Source organism: Oncorhynchus mykiss, chromosome 18 (genome assembly GCF_057628025.1).
Source record: "Oncorhynchus mykiss isolate SJ-2025 chromosome 18, ASM5762802v1, whole genome shotgun sequence".
Classification (NCBI taxonomy): Eukaryota; Metazoa; Chordata; class Actinopteri; order Salmoniformes; family Salmonidae; genus Oncorhynchus; species Oncorhynchus mykiss.
Window position 1 is genome coordinate 48851077 of NC_143039.1, and position 16201 is coordinate 48867277.

Below are 16201 nucleotides of genomic sequence, written 5' to 3' on the forward strand. Positions count from 1 at the left end.
GGCACTTTTACTAGGTCTTGGCTGCAATCCTAATCTAAGTGAAGTTTCACTGGATCTCAGCAGCTGTGAGGTAAGAGACTGAACTACTGCCTAGATCCTGGCACACTTACCTGAATCTCTGAGGGAGAAATTTAAAGGGGAAGTCTACAGTCGTGGCCAAAGGTTTTGAGAATGACACAAATATGAATATCCAATATTTGCTGCTTCAGTGTCTTTAGATATGTTTGTCAGATGTTACTATGGAATACTGAATTATAATTACAAGCATTTCATAAGTGTCAAAGGCTTTTATTGACAATTACATGAAGTTGATGCAAAGAGTCAATATTTGCAGTGTTGACCCTTCTTTTTCAAGACCTCTGCAATCCGCCCTGGCATGCTGTCAGTTAACTTCTGGGCCACATCCTGACTGATGGCAAGCCATTCTTGCATAATCAATGCTTGGAGTTTGTCAGAATTTGTGGGTTTTTGTTTGTCCACCCGCCTCTTGAGGATTGACCACAAGTTACCAATGGGATTAATTAATTTCCTGGCCATGGACCCTAGATATCAATGTTTTGTTCCCCGAGCCACTTAGTTATCACTTTTTCCTTATGGCAAGGTGCTCCATTATGCTGGAAAAGGCATTGTTCGTCACCAAACTGTACCTGGATGGTTGGGAAAAGTTGCTCTCGGAGGAAGTGTTCTTAGGCAAAATTGTGAGTGCGCCCACTCCCTTGGCTGAGAAGCAACCCCACCCATGAATGGTCTCAGGATGCTTTACTGTTGGCATGACACAGGACTGATGGTAGCGCTCACCTTGTCTTCTCCGGACAAGCTTTTTTCCGTATGACCCAAACAATTGGAAAGGGGATTCATCAGAGAAAATAACTTTACCCCAGTCCTCAGCAGTCCAATCCCTGTACCTTTTGCAGAATATCAATCTGTCCCTGATGTTTTTCTAGGAGAGAAGTGGCTTCTTTGCTGCCCTTCTTGACACCAGGCCATCCTCCAGAAATCTTCACCTCACTGTGCGTGCAGATGCACTCACACCTGCCTGCTGCCATTCCTGAGCAAGCTCTGTACTGGTGGTGCCCCGATACCGCAGCTGAATAAACTTTCGGAGACGGTCCTGGCGCTTGCTGGACTTTCTTGGGCGCCCTGAAGCCTTCTTCACAACAATTGAACCACTCTCCTTGAAGTTCTTGATGCACCTAAATTAACAATTTATTGGATCAATCTTACTGGCAGCAATATCCTTGCCTGTGAAGCCCTTTTTGTGCAAAGCAATGATGACGGCACTTTTTCCTTGCGGTAACCATGGCTGACAGAGGAAGAACAATGATTCTAAGCACCACCCTCCTTTTGAAGCTTCCAGTCTGTTATTCGAACTCAATCAGCATGACAGAGTGATCTCCAGCCTTGTCGTCGTCAACACTCACTCCTGTGTTAACGAGAGAATCACTGACATGATGTCAGCTGGTCCTTTTGTGGCAGGGCTGAAATGCAGTGGAAATGTTTTTTCAGTTCATTTGCATGGCAGAGGGACTTTACAATTAATTGCAATTTATCTGATCACTCGTCATAGCATTCTGGAGTAAATGCAAATTGCCATCATGCAAACTGAGGCAGCAGACTTTGTGAAAATGTATATTTGTCATTCTCAACTTTTGGCCACGACTATACGCTGAAATAAAATTCTAAAATAAGATGTCTTGACACCCCTTTATTATTTGGGTAGATGTTCTGAATATACTGATTTTAATTACTTAGCTTTACTTATGTACCCTGAATGGCAATCAAATATATCACCAAAATACATGTATGGATATTATCCTGGATTGCAATTGCTATCCTTTCTCTATATGTTTTGTTTTTGTTTTTATTTCTCTCTTTTACTTCAGCTAAGATCTGGAGGTGCTCAGATTCTGGAGGGCTGCATAGCTGAGATTCCCAACATCTCCAGCCTGGACATCTCAGACAACGGTGAGGCCCGAGTAGACACTGTTTTTACAGTGATTTTGAACATTGTATACCTTGATTTTGACTTGATGTTGTGTTTTATATTTTATGCTCAGGTTTGGATTCAGACCTGACCACTCTCTTGGTGTGGCTGGCCAAAAATCGCTCCATCCGCCACCTCTCACTGGGCAAGAACTTCAATAACATCAAGTCCAAGTACGGGACTTACTTACCTTGTGTCGTGTCTTTGGCTATGCCGGATTAAGTGATATGACATGCTATTCTGTAAAATAATTTATCCGTAATTAATATTACCTGATTGAGATAATCATGTAAATGTAATTAACTAGAGTTGGGCACCACAAAATAATATTTATAGGGCTGTTATCTTCCGAATAAACTCTTAAAGACCTAGTAATATTTTACATCAATTAGCAGTCAATATCAATTGTCATCTTAATTCAGTCTCATCTGAAAGTTGTAAATTCTTGGTTATCTGCACGAACCGTGGCTAACAAGTTGAATCAGCAATACAAAATTGGGTTTAATTATTTATTTACTAAATACCTAACTAATCACACAGAGTTACATATACACATCATTAAATCATAACTTGATTACAAATTACGTCATAAAGGAAAACGTCCCTAGCGGGCGGAACAGATATAACAGCTTGTTACACAAAAGAAAAGGGCCTGGGTTTGAGTGAAAGAGCGGGAAGACTGAGGAACAAAGGCGAAGCTGTGCTATCGTAAATACAGTATCTTATGCATTCTAAATTACAGCCCATTTGGAAAAGGAAAATGCAATAAATATTTACTCTGAGCTGCGCTTCGGTAGGTTGGTGGTAGATGGAAGGCTGTGTTGCCCAACCGAGTCCTTTGAAGAATGTCTGGTGGTCAATTGGATATGTTGTAGTAACGTCGTTGTGTGATAGACGGGATACTCTGTCTGTTCCTTCCTAACCCTTGTTTGTATCTGCTGTTGCTAACTCAACAGCTAGGAAGTATCAATTCTGTAGTGAATAAGAGTTCAAAGTTCATACCATTCGCAACCAAGCTCACGCTGATGTTGGCTTCGTTCTGTAGTTATCTGAACCATTCTGACATAGGACCGTCGTCCTCACATCATCGGAACAGAAAGTTACATTGTCGTCAAGGGCTTATATAGGAAGGGAGAGGAGGGCGCGTTTGAAACGTTTTATAGCCCATGTCACTTCACAGGGGCGGGCCACTGATTGAGCAGCCCTATCTTATGAAAACCCACATCTCATATTTTAGAAGCTAAAATCACATTTCATCCCATCACAAATAATTTCATATTCAAACATTTAAATTGAACAACAATTCCATGTGAATCCGATATCTCTGATGTGTAGACTTTCCACTGTAGAGTTTATGCCATCTTATCATTGATGAGAATGTCTCAGATGACAACCGAACTGACATCATATTCATTAAGTACCACCGCATATGTTCCATTGGTCGGATTACCAGAATATAGTTAATTTCCCCGAACCTTCGGATGTTCCCAGAATCTCTGTTAATCAAGGGTTTTGCAAATGTAACATCAGTAGGGTAGAGAGAGGAAAAAGGTGTTTATGACTTTCATAAACCTACCCCCCAGGCCAACGTCATGAAACTTGTAATTAGAAAAAATGTAAATTAACCATATCCTCATGCTTGTATCCTTCTCTCTGTCTGGAATGTAATGAAGTGTGCACGTCTTTCCACAGAAATTTGTCTCAAGTCTTGGACAACCTGGTGCACATGATACAGGAGGAGGAATCGGTGAGTCGGCTGTTACGGTGACACTTAGCCATAACAGCTTAGCATAAACACAATGTGTCTAAACCATTCATTATCATTGTTCAACGAACCTGTTTTTCACGTAGCCCCTGACGTCCATCTCCCTGGCCGACTCCAAGCTCAAGGGGGATCTGTCCATCGTACTGAATGCACTGGGCAGCAACGCCAGCCTGACCCGGGTGGACATCAGCGGCAACGGCATGGGAGACATGGGGGCCAAGATGCTGGCCAAGGCCCTGCAGATCAACACCAAGCTCAGGTAAGAGGTCAAGGCTCAAGAAGAGGCCCACTAGGTTCAACAGCTCATGTTTCAATATTGTTTCAATATTGATTCTACTGTGTTCTATTGCTCTTTATTGTCATGCGTTTGTACAGGACGGTTATGTGGGACAAAAACAATGTCAGCCTACAAGGCCTCCAGGATGTGGCATCTGCTTTAGAAAAGTATGTATCTGTGTGTGTCACAATTCATTCTATTCATACTCTTCTTCACATGGATATTTTGGTTAGGATATGTGAGTAGGCATATACTTAGCCACATGTGTCTCTTTCAGGAACCAGACCATCCGCTTCATGCCTATCCCCATCATCGATGCTGCCCAGGCACTCAAGGCCAGCCCTGAGAAAACAGAGGATGCCCTACTAAAGGTCAAAGTTCACATTTGGCTGCATGGTAGATATTAACTGATGACAGAATTGAGATCAATTCTCACTGATAACAATGCATCGATAGCAGGGTTGAATGCAAAAAACGTCACATTTCCTGTATAAACTTTAACATTTTTTTTATCAATCTCTACAGATGGAGCGGTATCTACTAAGGAACCACGAGACTCGAAAATACCTCCAAGAGCAAGCTTACCGTCTCCAGCAAGGCATTGTCACGACCACCACACAACAGGTGACCCGTCTGTTTAAATGTTTGACCTGTAACTTTCATTTTCATGTATCGGCACTTGTTTGGATAAATGTTAGTAGTACCTTGAGTTTCCCCTGGGGAAGTGAAAGTTACACAGTGTCTTCGGAAAGTATTCAGACCCCTTGACCTTTTCCACATTGTGTGACGTTACAGCCTTATTCTAAAATTGATTTAAATAGTTTTTTCCCCTCATCAATGTACACACAATACCCCGTAATGACAAAGCAAAAACAGAAATATCACATTTACATAAGTATTCTGACCCTGTACTCGGTACTTTGTTGAAGCGCCTTTGGCAGTGATTACAGCATAGAGTCTTCGTAGGTATGACACTACAAGCTTGGCACACCTGTATTTGGGGAGTTTTTCCCATTCTTCTCTGCAGAGCTCTGTCCGGTTGGATGGGGAGAGTTGCGGCACAGCTATTTTCAGGTCTCTCCAGAGATGTTTGATCGGGTTCAAGTCCGGGCTCTGGCTGGGTCACTCAAGGATCTCTCTGTACTTTGCTCCGTTCATCTTTGCCTTGATCCAGACTAGTCTCCCTGCCCCTGGAAAACATCCCCACAGCATGATGCTGTCACCACCATGCTTCACCATAGGGATGGTGCCAGGTTTCCTCCAGATGTGACTCTTGGCATTCAGGCCAAAGAGTTCAATCTTAGTTTCATCAAACCAAAGAATCTTGTTTCTCATGGTCTGAGAGTCTTAAGGTGCCTTTTGGCAAACTCCATGCGGGCTGTCATGTGCCTTTTACTGAGAAGTGGCTTCCGTCTGGCAACTCTACCCAAAGGCCTGATTGGTGGAGTGCAGCAGAGATGGTTGTCCTTCTTGAAGGTTCTCCCATCTCCACAGAGGAATTCTGGAGCTCTGTCAGAGTGACCATCATGTTCTTGATCACCTCCCTGACCAAAGTACCCTTCCACCGATCTGATCATCTCAAGCATGATCAATGGACACAGGGATGCACATGAGCTCAATTTCGAGTCTCATAGCAAAGGGGCTGAATACTTATGTAAAGAAAGTATTTCAGTATTTTAAACATGTTTTTTAGTTGTCATTAATAGGTATTGTGTAGATTTCGGATATTTTTTATTTCAATAAACCCATTTTTAGAATAAGGCTGTTATGTAACAAAATGTGGAAAAAGTCAAGGGCTCTGAATATTTTCCAGAGGCACTGTACCACATCTTTTAAGTGTTGAATGACCATAAACCATTACATGACCTCTCCCATTGAATGGTGAACGACCGCTCAATGTCTTCTGATGACCTCTGACCCCTCCTGCCTTCTGCTGCTCAGATGATGGACAGGATCTGTGTAAAGGTGCAGGACCACCTAAACTCCCTGCGGTATACGGAGACCGCTGTCGTCCAGGAGGACATGAAGGTGGCCAAGAACCTCATGAAGGACGCCAGGAACTCCAAAAGAGTGAGCTGAGAACCAAACATATTGTTCTCATAGAACCGCTAGAACAAATTTAACTTAGAAAATATAGACTGTGGATGTCAAACTCTGTGCTAGGGAGACAAAAAGTGATCAACATTAACCTCAAATTCTACATGGGACTTCCTGGTTAAATAACATTTTGAATAACATTAATGCAGAAAGGGAGAACCTCCAACTTAAATGGTTAGGTTTTGGCCTTTCTAGGGAGTTTTTCCTAGCCACCGTGCTTCTACACCTGCATTGCTTGCTGTTTGGGGTTTTAGGCTGAGTTTCTGTACAGCACTTTGAGATATCAGCTGATGTACGAAGGGCTAGATAAATTAATTTGAATTGAAGTTAGATGAGAAAAGAGCACAGTCTAATCTTTTCTCCAATTTTTTTCCTCTTCCCTTTTTTCTCTTTCTCTGTCTGTCCACCTTCCATACCCTGCTCATCTATCTAGCTACTGCCCAACCTGTACCACCTGAGGGGATCTCTTGGTGGCATGGGCGGCCCCCCTGACATGGGCGGCCCCATTCAGGACAAGCTGGAGTCCATGGCTGGAGAGATGGCCAGTGTCATGGATGAGCAGCTAAAGGTACACAACAGTCAACACAGCAGTAAATGCATGATGTATTTACTGTATTTTAACAGTATTTTTTGAACCAGATATGTTTAATGTTGATGTATCTCTGTGAATTACATAGTCTAGTGTTTCTCAACTCCAGTCCTCGAAGTTGGATGTTTTTGTTTTCATCCCGCACAGGCACACATGATTAAACTGATCATGAGCTTGATGATTATTCATTGAGTAGTTGAATCCGGTGTGCTTGGCCTTGAACAAAACTGTGCAAGTTGAAAAAAACTGCCCTAGTCCTTTCAGCAACTGTAAATTTGAATAACAACAAGACAAAATAAGAAGCTAGTGCAATGCTCTTGCCTACCCCTCTTTCTCTCGCTCTCTTTGGTCCAGACGTTGTTACAATCTATGGTTGACACCGCTGAGGGCCTCTGTCCCCACGTGATGAAGAGGAGCAACCTGCACCAGGAGCTGATGAAGGACAGTGCAGGCAGGATGACCGTCCCCCATAGCTTCATCACCACCACACTACTGGAGCAGTCAGGAGTCGACATCATCAACAAGATCAGGTAATCACCGCATGGGCCTGGTCAAGCCTGGCTTGGTCAAGATAGCTAGCTGACGTTCTCTTCCAGAGTGACTTACAACAAGTGCATTCAACTAAGGAAAGGAAAACGACGACAAAACAAAAGTATCTCCAAAAACAAAGTTCAAAGATTCATGCTGGTCCAATGGGAGTCCTGGGGGGGGGGGCTGGATTTGAGGAGCACTTTTGAGACCTAATCAGTCAATTATTTCAAATACAGACGTTATCAGTTGATCATGTGAATTCAAACTGAATCGTTCATTGTGATCTGTGAAATAATTGATTAGGATTAGGTCACATAGCCTCAGCTGCTAACTTCACTCTCAGAAAACTGCTGTAACATATATATGCAGCCCGGTCTTGATACAGTTCAGATAGTAGAGAGGTAGCCTCTGGCTCATGTTCTCCTCTCTGTCACACAGTGAAGTGAAGCTCAGTGTGGCGTCCTTCCTCTCAGACCGTATCGTGGATGAGATCTTGGAATCTCTGTCCCGTTCCCAAAACACTCTGGTCAGTACTGTATACTACAACAGACTCTTTCACTCTGTATTTCTCTTTCACACACACAATAATGCATTTTTGCTTCAATTGATTGTAATGCTGATTTAGAGCACTTCTGCACCACATAAAAAACAAATACTGGTGAAGGAACACTGCCACTATATGCCTTTTCCTCCCTTCCCACACCAGGCAGAACACCTGACCAGGAAAGCGCAGCCTCTTCTCCACCAGGACTCAAAAGAGACAGAGGTGCTGGATGAGACGGTCCTCCAGCCTGAGGCCCAGACCCAGGGGCAGAGGCAGCAGCCTGCTGAGAGTCTGGAGGAGATGGACACCTGTGTGGTAACTAAGACTAGTCCCTTCTGCTTTGAGGGTTTGGGTTTGTGATCCTGATCTGCTGTACTGAAGCATGACTCACTGGCTGACTGTTTTTCTCTTGACTGTATTTGTGACCTGCAGATGACACCCAAGTCCAAGAGGAAGAGCATTCTCTGCAGGATGCTGCGGCCTGTCTCTGTGGCGTTTGGTGAGTTGATGTTCTACATCCCGGGTACCGTAGATCTGGTCAAATAGATTTAAACTACAATACAGTAGTAATGTAGTATTTCAGCCTCTCGGCATGAGAGGGGTTTTGGTTTTACCTCGTCTATTGATGGTTGTTCTTGTCCGTCAGAAATGGAGTTTGACTTGGACAAGGCCCTGGAAGAAGTGCCTATACACGAGGAAGACTCGCCCCCTCCTCCCCTATCGGACAAGATGCCAACGTACTTTGGCGAACTGCCCACTATGGAGGCCCGGAAGCTAGAGCACCACACCAAGCTCCGCCCCAAACCAAAAAAGAGGACCAAGCCTAGCCGAGCACAAGTAAGGCCTTCCACCTGCCCCCTCTCTCCTATTCCCCATTTATTTCTCCCTCTTCCACTCTCTTTCTGCCTTCTTTCTCTATTTCTACGTCTAGCTACTATACTCTATGATATTGAGTGTCTTGACGTAGGCCTACATATTTTTTGGTGTTCTCAGCGGGATTCAATCTGCACCTCTCCACCACCAGAAGAAGTGGAGCAGAACGGCCTGCTGGGAAAAGTGGATGAGGGTGTTGATGAATTCTTTTACAAGAAAATCACCCAACTTAGTTTTAAGTGAGTCCTAATTCCTTTCATGGTGAACTCTTTCCAAAAAGTAAACGGAATTACTTGACGTTTAGAATAAATGACTCTAGTTTCCACAAGATTTAAATCACAAACATGCAGCAGTAAGCTATGTGTAACTACCTACAATGTCTAACTACCTACATGTAAATGCTAAAACATTTACATAAAGTGTCTTTTAATAGGGTGTTGGGCCACCACGAGCCACCAGAAGAGCTTCGGTGCGCATTGGCATAGATTCTACAAGTGTTTCAAATCCAATTTTATTTGTCACATGCACAGAATACAACAAGTGTAGACTTTACCGTGAAATGCTTACTTACATGCCCTTAACCAAGAGTGCAGTTCAAGAATAAGAAAATATTTATCAAGTAGACTAAAATATAAAGTAATTATACAAGTAACACAATAACGAGGCTATATACAGGGGGCACTGGTACCGAGTCAGTGTGCGGGGTACAGGCTAGTTGAGGTAATCTGTACATGTAGGTGGGGGCGAAGTGACTAGGCATAGGTAACAAACAGCGAGTCTACAAAATTGTCGGGTGGCGATTTTATGAATTGTTAAGTAGTCTTATAGCTTGGGGGTAGACGCTGTTGAGGAGCCTTTTGGTCCAAGACTTGGTGCTCCGGTACCGCTTGCCGTGCGGTAGCAGATAAAACGGTCTATAACTCGGGTGACTGGAGTTTCTGACAACTTTATGGGCTTTCCCCTGACACCGCCTATTATATAGGTCCTGGATTGCCCCAGTGATGTATTGGGCCGTTCGCACTACCCTGTGCAGCGCCTTACGGTCAGATGCCGAGCAGTTGCCATACCAGGCGGTGATGCAACCTGTCAGGATACTCTCGATGGTGCAGCTGTAGAACCTTTTGAGGATCTGGGGACCCATGCCAAATCTTTTACAGTCTCCCGAGGGGGAAAGGTTTGGTCGTGCCCTCTTCATGACTGTCTTGGTATGTTTGGACCATGATAGTTTGTTAGTGATGTGGACACCAGGGAACTTAACTCTCAACCCGCTCCACTTCAGCCCCGTCGATGTTAATGGGGGCCTATTCGGCCCGCCATTTCCTGTAGTCCATGATCGGCTCCTTAGTCTTGCTCACATTCGGGGAGGGGTCGTTGTCCTGGCACCACACTGCCAGTTCTCTGACCTCCTTCCTATAGTCCGCCTCATCGTTTTCGGGGATCAGGCCTACCACTGTTGTGTTTTCAGCAAACTTAATGATGGCGTTGGAGTCGTGTTTGGCCACACAGTCGTGGCTGAACAGGGAATACAGGAGGTGACTAAGTACACACCCCTGAGGGGCCCCAGTGTTAAGGATCAGTGTGGCAGACGTGTTGTTGCCTACTCTTACCACCTGGGGGCGGCCCGTCAGGATGTCCAGGATCCAGTTGCAGAGGGAGGTGTTCAGTCCCAAAGTCCTTAGCTTAGTGATGAGCTTTGTGGGCACTATGTTGTTGAATGCTGAGCTGTAGTCAATGAACAGCATTCTCACATAGGTGTTCCTTTTGTCCAGGTGAGAAAGGGCAGTGTGGAGTGTGATTGAGATTGCGTCATCTGTGGATCTGTTGGGGCGGTGTGCGAATTGGAGTGGGTATAGGGTGTCCAGGAGGATGCTGTTGAAATGAGCCATGACCAGCCTTTCAAAGCACTTCATGGCTACCGACGTGAGTGCCACGGGGCGGTAATCATTTATTCAGGTTACCTTCGCTTCCTTGAGCACAGAGACTATGCTGGTCTGCTTGAAACATGTAGGTATTGCAGACTCTTTCAGGGAGCCGTTGAAAATGTCAGTGAAGACACTTGACAGTTGATCCATGCGTGCTTTGAGTACGTGTCCTGGTAATCCGTCTGGCCCAGCGGCTTTGAATGTTGACCTGTTTTAAAGGTATTGTTCACATCAGCTACCGAGAGCGTTATCACACAGTCATCCAGAACAGCTGGTGCGCTCCTGCATGCTTCGGTGTTGCTTGCCTCAAAGCAAGCATAAAAGGCATTTAGCTCGTCTGGTAGGCTCACATCACTGGGCAGCTCCCATCTGGGTTTCCCTTTGTAGTCCGTAATAGTTTAAGCTCTGCCATATCCGACGAGCGTCAGAGCCGGTGTAGTAGGATTCAATCTTAATCCTGTATTGACGCTTTGCTTGTTTGTTGGTTCATCTGAGGGCAGAGCAGGATTTCTAATAAGCGTCCGGATTAGTCTCCTACTCCTTGAAAGCGGCAGCTCTAGCCTTTAGCTCAATGCGGATGTTGCCTGTAATCCATGGCTTCTGGTTGGGATATGTACGTACAGCCACTGTGGGGACGACGTCATCGAAGCACTTATTAATGAAGCCGGTCACTGAGATGGTGAATTCCTCAATGCCATTGGATGAATCCCAGAACATATTCCAGTCCGTGCTAGCAAAACAGTCCTGTAGTGTAGCATCCGCATCATCTGACCACTTCCGTATTGAGTGAGTCACTGGTACATCCTGCTTTAGTTTTTGCTTGTAAGCAGGAATCAGGAGGATATATAGAGAGCTTTGTATGCATCTCTGTGTGTGGAGTAAAGGTGGTCTTTTTTCCCTGGTTGCACATGTGGCATGCAGGTAAAAATGTGGTGAAACTGATTTAAGTTTGCTCGCATTAAAGTCCCCAGCCACTAGGAGCGCCGCTTCTGGGTGAGAATATTATTTTCTTATGGCCTTTATAGAGTTGGTTGAGAGCGGTCTTAGTGACAGCTTCGCTTTGTGGTGGTAAATAGACGGCTACAAATAATACAGATGAGAACCCTCTTGGTAGATAGTGTGGTCTATATCTTATTATAAGGTACTATACCTCATGTGAGCAATACCTCAAGACTTCTTTAATATTAGACATCGCGCACCAGCTGTTATTGACAAAAAGACACACACCCCACCCACCCCTCGTCTTACCAGAGGTAGCGTCTCTGCTCTGCCGGTGCATGGAAAATCCCGCTGGCTCTATATTGTCCGTGTCTTCATTCAGCCACGTCTCGGTTAAACATAAGATGTTAGTTTTTAAAGTCCATTAGGTAGGATAATCTTGATCGCAGGTTTGGAATGCCACTGGAGGGAGGCGACACCATTCTTATGAGTAGAGTAATTCCATAATTTGGTGTTTTGTTGGTGGTGCAAAACCCGGTCTCCGGCACCGCTCCAGAATCTCCCATAAGTGTTTAATTGGGTTGAAATCTGGTGAAGCAGACACGCACACATACACACACCCTTTAAACCCCCTATGCTCCTTTGAGGTCCCTCTTTCAAAGTCACTGAGATCTCTTCTTCTAACCATGGTAGCCAAAAATAATGGGCAATTGGGCCCTAAGCATGATGGGATAATAATTGCTTAATTAACTAAGGAACCACACCTGTATGAAAGCATCTGCTTTCAATATACTTTGTATCCCTAATTTACTCAAGTGTTCTCTTTATTTGGGCAGTTACATGTATCTTTTATTTACGTATTTAGAAGTTGTTAATTATAGAAGTTGAGTGTGTACTCTACAGCAAAATCATTCTCTAACATTTCCAGACGACCCACCCTGAGGGGCTCCTCCAACATCCAGGAGGGTTCGGAGAAGAAACGGGAATCCCGGAAAAGCGGCTTCCTTAACCTCATCAAGTCTCGCACCTCCAAGTCCGAGAAGAGCCATGGAGCAGCCGCCATCACCACCCCGGCTTCTGCGACTGTCAGCACTGTAACCGAGGAGCTTCTATCCCCCAAGGCTCCGTTGCGGGACCACTCGGAAATCTCCCCTGACCGCTCAGAAAAGCTGCCAACCCATGAACCCACTACGGAACAGCACTCGGAGAGTGACAGTAAGGGGGGTCCTCACGGTGGCTGGCACTTTGGGGTCCCCGTAATGGGCATGGACCTCCTGGCGGAGATGAGAAAAATGCATGAGAAAATGGCCGCCCATAAGGTGGGTAAACTGACCAGTTTTTGCTGCTTTTGACAGCTAAATCTATGAGCCAGTAGAACCCCCTAGCATCACTGAACTACTGAATAATTACTTTCTTACAGGGTAACACACAACCACCTCTGAAAAAGTTTATTTTAAAGTTGAATGTACACTGTTTTTGCTGTCTTCAACCTTTGATCTGCCAATCATTTGGAAGGCTATAGATCATCGTGAGTGGATAACTGTGTGAAGGTGTTGCCCTATGGTGGCTCTGTATGGAACATCCATGTCTCTGCATGGTTCAGACTGTTGAATACGGTCATGCACGAGTGCCCTCATAGAGCCATGCAATGGAAAACACAATGGTGCCTATAAAAGCAGGTTTAGGACAAACTGAAGACATTGTCCATACTGAAAAGATGTTTGTTTGTTCTTTTGACAGTCTGACTCATCTTCCTCTTCAGACAAGGCAGACGGTAAACAAGGTGAGTTGGCCTCGAGATCCCAATCAGATAATTAGACGTTTTATTCCATTTAGTGATATTTAATCTTTATGTACTCAAAGATGGCGCAACTCAATTATGCCACAACGTCTGTCTCACTGTTCATCTTGCCAGCTGCCATGTGGTACAATAAAATGAACAAAATGTTGAATTACATTACAGTGCTAGGTAACATTTTGTTCAGACAGTCTCTTGTAAAAGCTCTATGAACCATCCACACGTTTGCTGTGCATTCTGTTTCTAAGAAGTGTCCGATATGGGTCGTCTTTGTTATGTCTCTCTCTGTAGGAAAGCCAGAGAGTCAAACATCGTCGATATCGCCAAAGTCTAAGCCCACCAGTGTTACACCCAGACCCCCAGCACCCCCGGGCACCAAGCCCCACCTGGGACCACACAGTTTGGGACTTCTGAGCCCTCGCACCAGCAGCAGCCACAGCCCAGGTAGGCATATGAATAAGTATACTTTACTGATAGTGATATGGAGATGGGAAATAAGGCCATCAGAATAAAAAATGGATCAAGAAGAAGAGGACTTTGTTTATTGTGATTTTTGTCTTAATTTGTCCTGTTGTCTGTAACCACTCTTTATTTGTTAATGAATTCACCCTTAGGTGACACCCCTGACTCCCCTCTTGGAAACTTATCCCCAAAAGGACCTCTGCCCGCCCCTCGCCTGAAGAGGGCGCCGTCAGACTGTGAGCGGGAGGGGGAGACAAGCCCCATTAATGGTAGGTTTATGTATCTATTACCCATGTACCCTCCACCCAGAAGAACTGTCTTAGGAACAGCTCACGACAGTCCAAAATGTTGATATTGAGAGTAGAGGAATAATCAAAGCTATTTTGCTTCACGTAAAGACAAAGGCATTCATTTCAATTAACTGAGAACATAGTATGCTATACAAATTGTCACTGTGTGAGTTTGGTAGAATTGAACCATAAAAGCATCTTTCACCCTCAGTATGAAAATGGATCCACTGTCTACTGCAAGTCCCTCTGGATAAAAGTGTCTGCTAAATTACTAAAATGTGAAATGTAATGCAATCTCTCTCTGTCTGTCAGTTGAACTCACAGGAGACTCTAGCCCATTTGACTTAGACCATGAGACGGACAGGTCTGTTATTGGCGGGAGACAGTGGTCCTCCCTGAAGAGTTCCACTTCTGTGGTACAGGAAGTAGAGGGTCGAGAGCGCACCAAGTCCCTCCCTGCATCTGGTTAGACCAATTACCTTCTCTACTTCAGGTCTTAAAAAAAACGTAAGACATGTACAGTGTTGAGGTGTAGTTTTGCATCTAGCAACAACCAATGGCAGTAATGTAAGTTTTGGCAGGTCCAATTGTGGCCGTACCTTTTGAATAACATGCAATTCTCAGTAATAGTAGTTGTATGGGTTTCTCCAGGAGCTCTTGTTGTTGCTTTTAGTACTCACACAACTGTGACGTTGTGTTTGTAGTCTCAGTAGTACCAGTAGTTATGGTTGTAGGCTACCAGTTGTAGCTTCCTCGTTGTTTTGTACCATATCAGCTAACACACCGCTGTCTTGTGTCACTGTCCTTACAGAGAGACCTTCGTCCATGGTGGACGCTGCCCACTGCCAAAGCCCTGGAGTGTTTGATAAAGACGACAACACGGAGAAAGACTTCCCTCCTCCCCCTGACACGGACCAAAGACAGGACCTTATGCCTGACAACATGGAGGATGAGGAGGAGGAAGAGGACACCATCAATGACATCGTCCCAGTGTAGAGAGAATAGATACATCAATCTTCTCCATACTTTACTCAGTGTTCCATGGAGTGTCCAAGTGCACACTTCGGGAGAATTGTGGAGAATCGTAATGCAGACACATAGCAAAGAACAAAAAAAGCTTATGGACAAAACCTTGCTAATATCTTAGTCTAAACAAAGACCGTTGATTGGCTTATTCAATCAACCAATAAGCAGTGTTGTGTTCCTATGTCTAATGTGCATGTAATGTATATTTGTCAATATCTATTAACACACTGAAAGAGATATATGGATGCGTTGACAAATATGTATGGGATTTACATTGTACCATGGGCAAATTGATCAAGTAAACCTTATTAATGATAGGCATAATAACTTTGATTTATATGAAATACATTTATTGAGGGGCTTGGTGATGGTTTCCATATAGTGTTAGTTTTATTGGCTAAATTGATTTATGCTGAAAATACACTTTTTTTTCATTTTTTTTTTTACAATGCATGCATTGTAACAATCCTTTACATGTAACATCAAGTTGTCAATAATCCTGTATTTGTATATTTGTAACAATAAAAAATATTTCTACTGGTATACTGCCATGTATGATCTATTTTGCCTTCATATAGACCTACTTCATAAAAGGTATGTGTTTTGCATAGGCTTACCCTTGCGTGACATTTTAACCGTGCAAATCTCTCTCGGTCACAATAACATTTTATCAATATATTCGCCCCCTCTCCCTGGCCTTTGTACTAGCAAACTAGCTAACCTTAAGTCTCTGTCGATCAGAAGCACGGATGGTTTTGCGCTATGTACCGGATTGTAACTACTACTCCGATAAACATTTATAGATTTGGCCTACTACATGATACTCAAATTTTCCCAATAATGAGGTTGCTACAACCTAGCCTATGGATGAAAGTTTACAAAGTAAATGCACACAGGTCGATAGAAATATTTGAGGTGACCCGGGGATAGACAGTGACACATTCAATACCGCCTTGCACACTCTTTCCTGATCTAGGGTGTAATCATTAGTCCAACAGTTGCAAACCAGAGTTTCTATTGGGCAAATTCAGGTACGTTATCCCAGTTTTGTTCCATTTACTTCCGTTTTAAGAAACTTTTTCAACAGAATCGGCGGAATGAATA

At 44.0% G+C, this 16201-nt stretch overlaps 1 protein-coding gene across 6 annotated transcripts in view; it reads left to right on the top strand.

The window, feature by feature from the left end:
* Positions 1 to 15640, top strand: part of carmil1 (capping protein regulator and myosin 1 linker 1) — a 37354-nt gene extending 21714 nt beyond the window's left edge. For all 6 annotated transcript variants that reach the window (XM_090208679.1, XM_090208678.1, XM_090208680.1 and 3 more), the window contains 22 exons: positions 1 to 70; positions 1884 to 1965; positions 2058 to 2157; positions 3677 to 3731; positions 3836 to 4008; positions 4125 to 4193; positions 4304 to 4397; positions 4552 to 4650; positions 5968 to 6096; positions 6557 to 6691; positions 7067 to 7242; positions 7682 to 7769; positions 7950 to 8102; positions 8220 to 8286; positions 8434 to 8624; positions 8781 to 8899; positions 12450 to 12840; positions 13262 to 13304; positions 13611 to 13763; positions 13934 to 14050; positions 14384 to 14536; positions 14883 to 15640. In XM_090208679.1, coding sequence (XP_090064805.1) covers positions 1 to 70; positions 1884 to 1965; positions 2058 to 2157; positions 3677 to 3731; positions 3836 to 4008; positions 4125 to 4193; positions 4304 to 4397; positions 4552 to 4650; positions 5968 to 6096; positions 6557 to 6691; positions 7067 to 7242; positions 7682 to 7769; positions 7950 to 8102; positions 8220 to 8286; positions 8434 to 8624; positions 8781 to 8899; positions 12450 to 12840; positions 13262 to 13304; positions 13611 to 13763; positions 13934 to 14050; positions 14384 to 14536; positions 14883 to 15067 — 2842 coding nt within the window. In that variant the 3' untranslated portion in view covers positions 15068 to 15640. The remainder of the gene's footprint in view (positions 71 to 1883; positions 1966 to 2057; positions 2158 to 3676; positions 3732 to 3835; positions 4009 to 4124; positions 4194 to 4303; positions 4398 to 4551; positions 4651 to 5967; positions 6097 to 6556; positions 6692 to 7066; positions 7243 to 7681; positions 7770 to 7949; positions 8103 to 8219; positions 8287 to 8433; positions 8625 to 8780; positions 8900 to 12449; positions 12841 to 13261; positions 13305 to 13610; positions 13764 to 13933; positions 14051 to 14383; positions 14537 to 14882) is intronic.
* Positions 15641 to 16201: the final 561 nt, after the last annotated feature.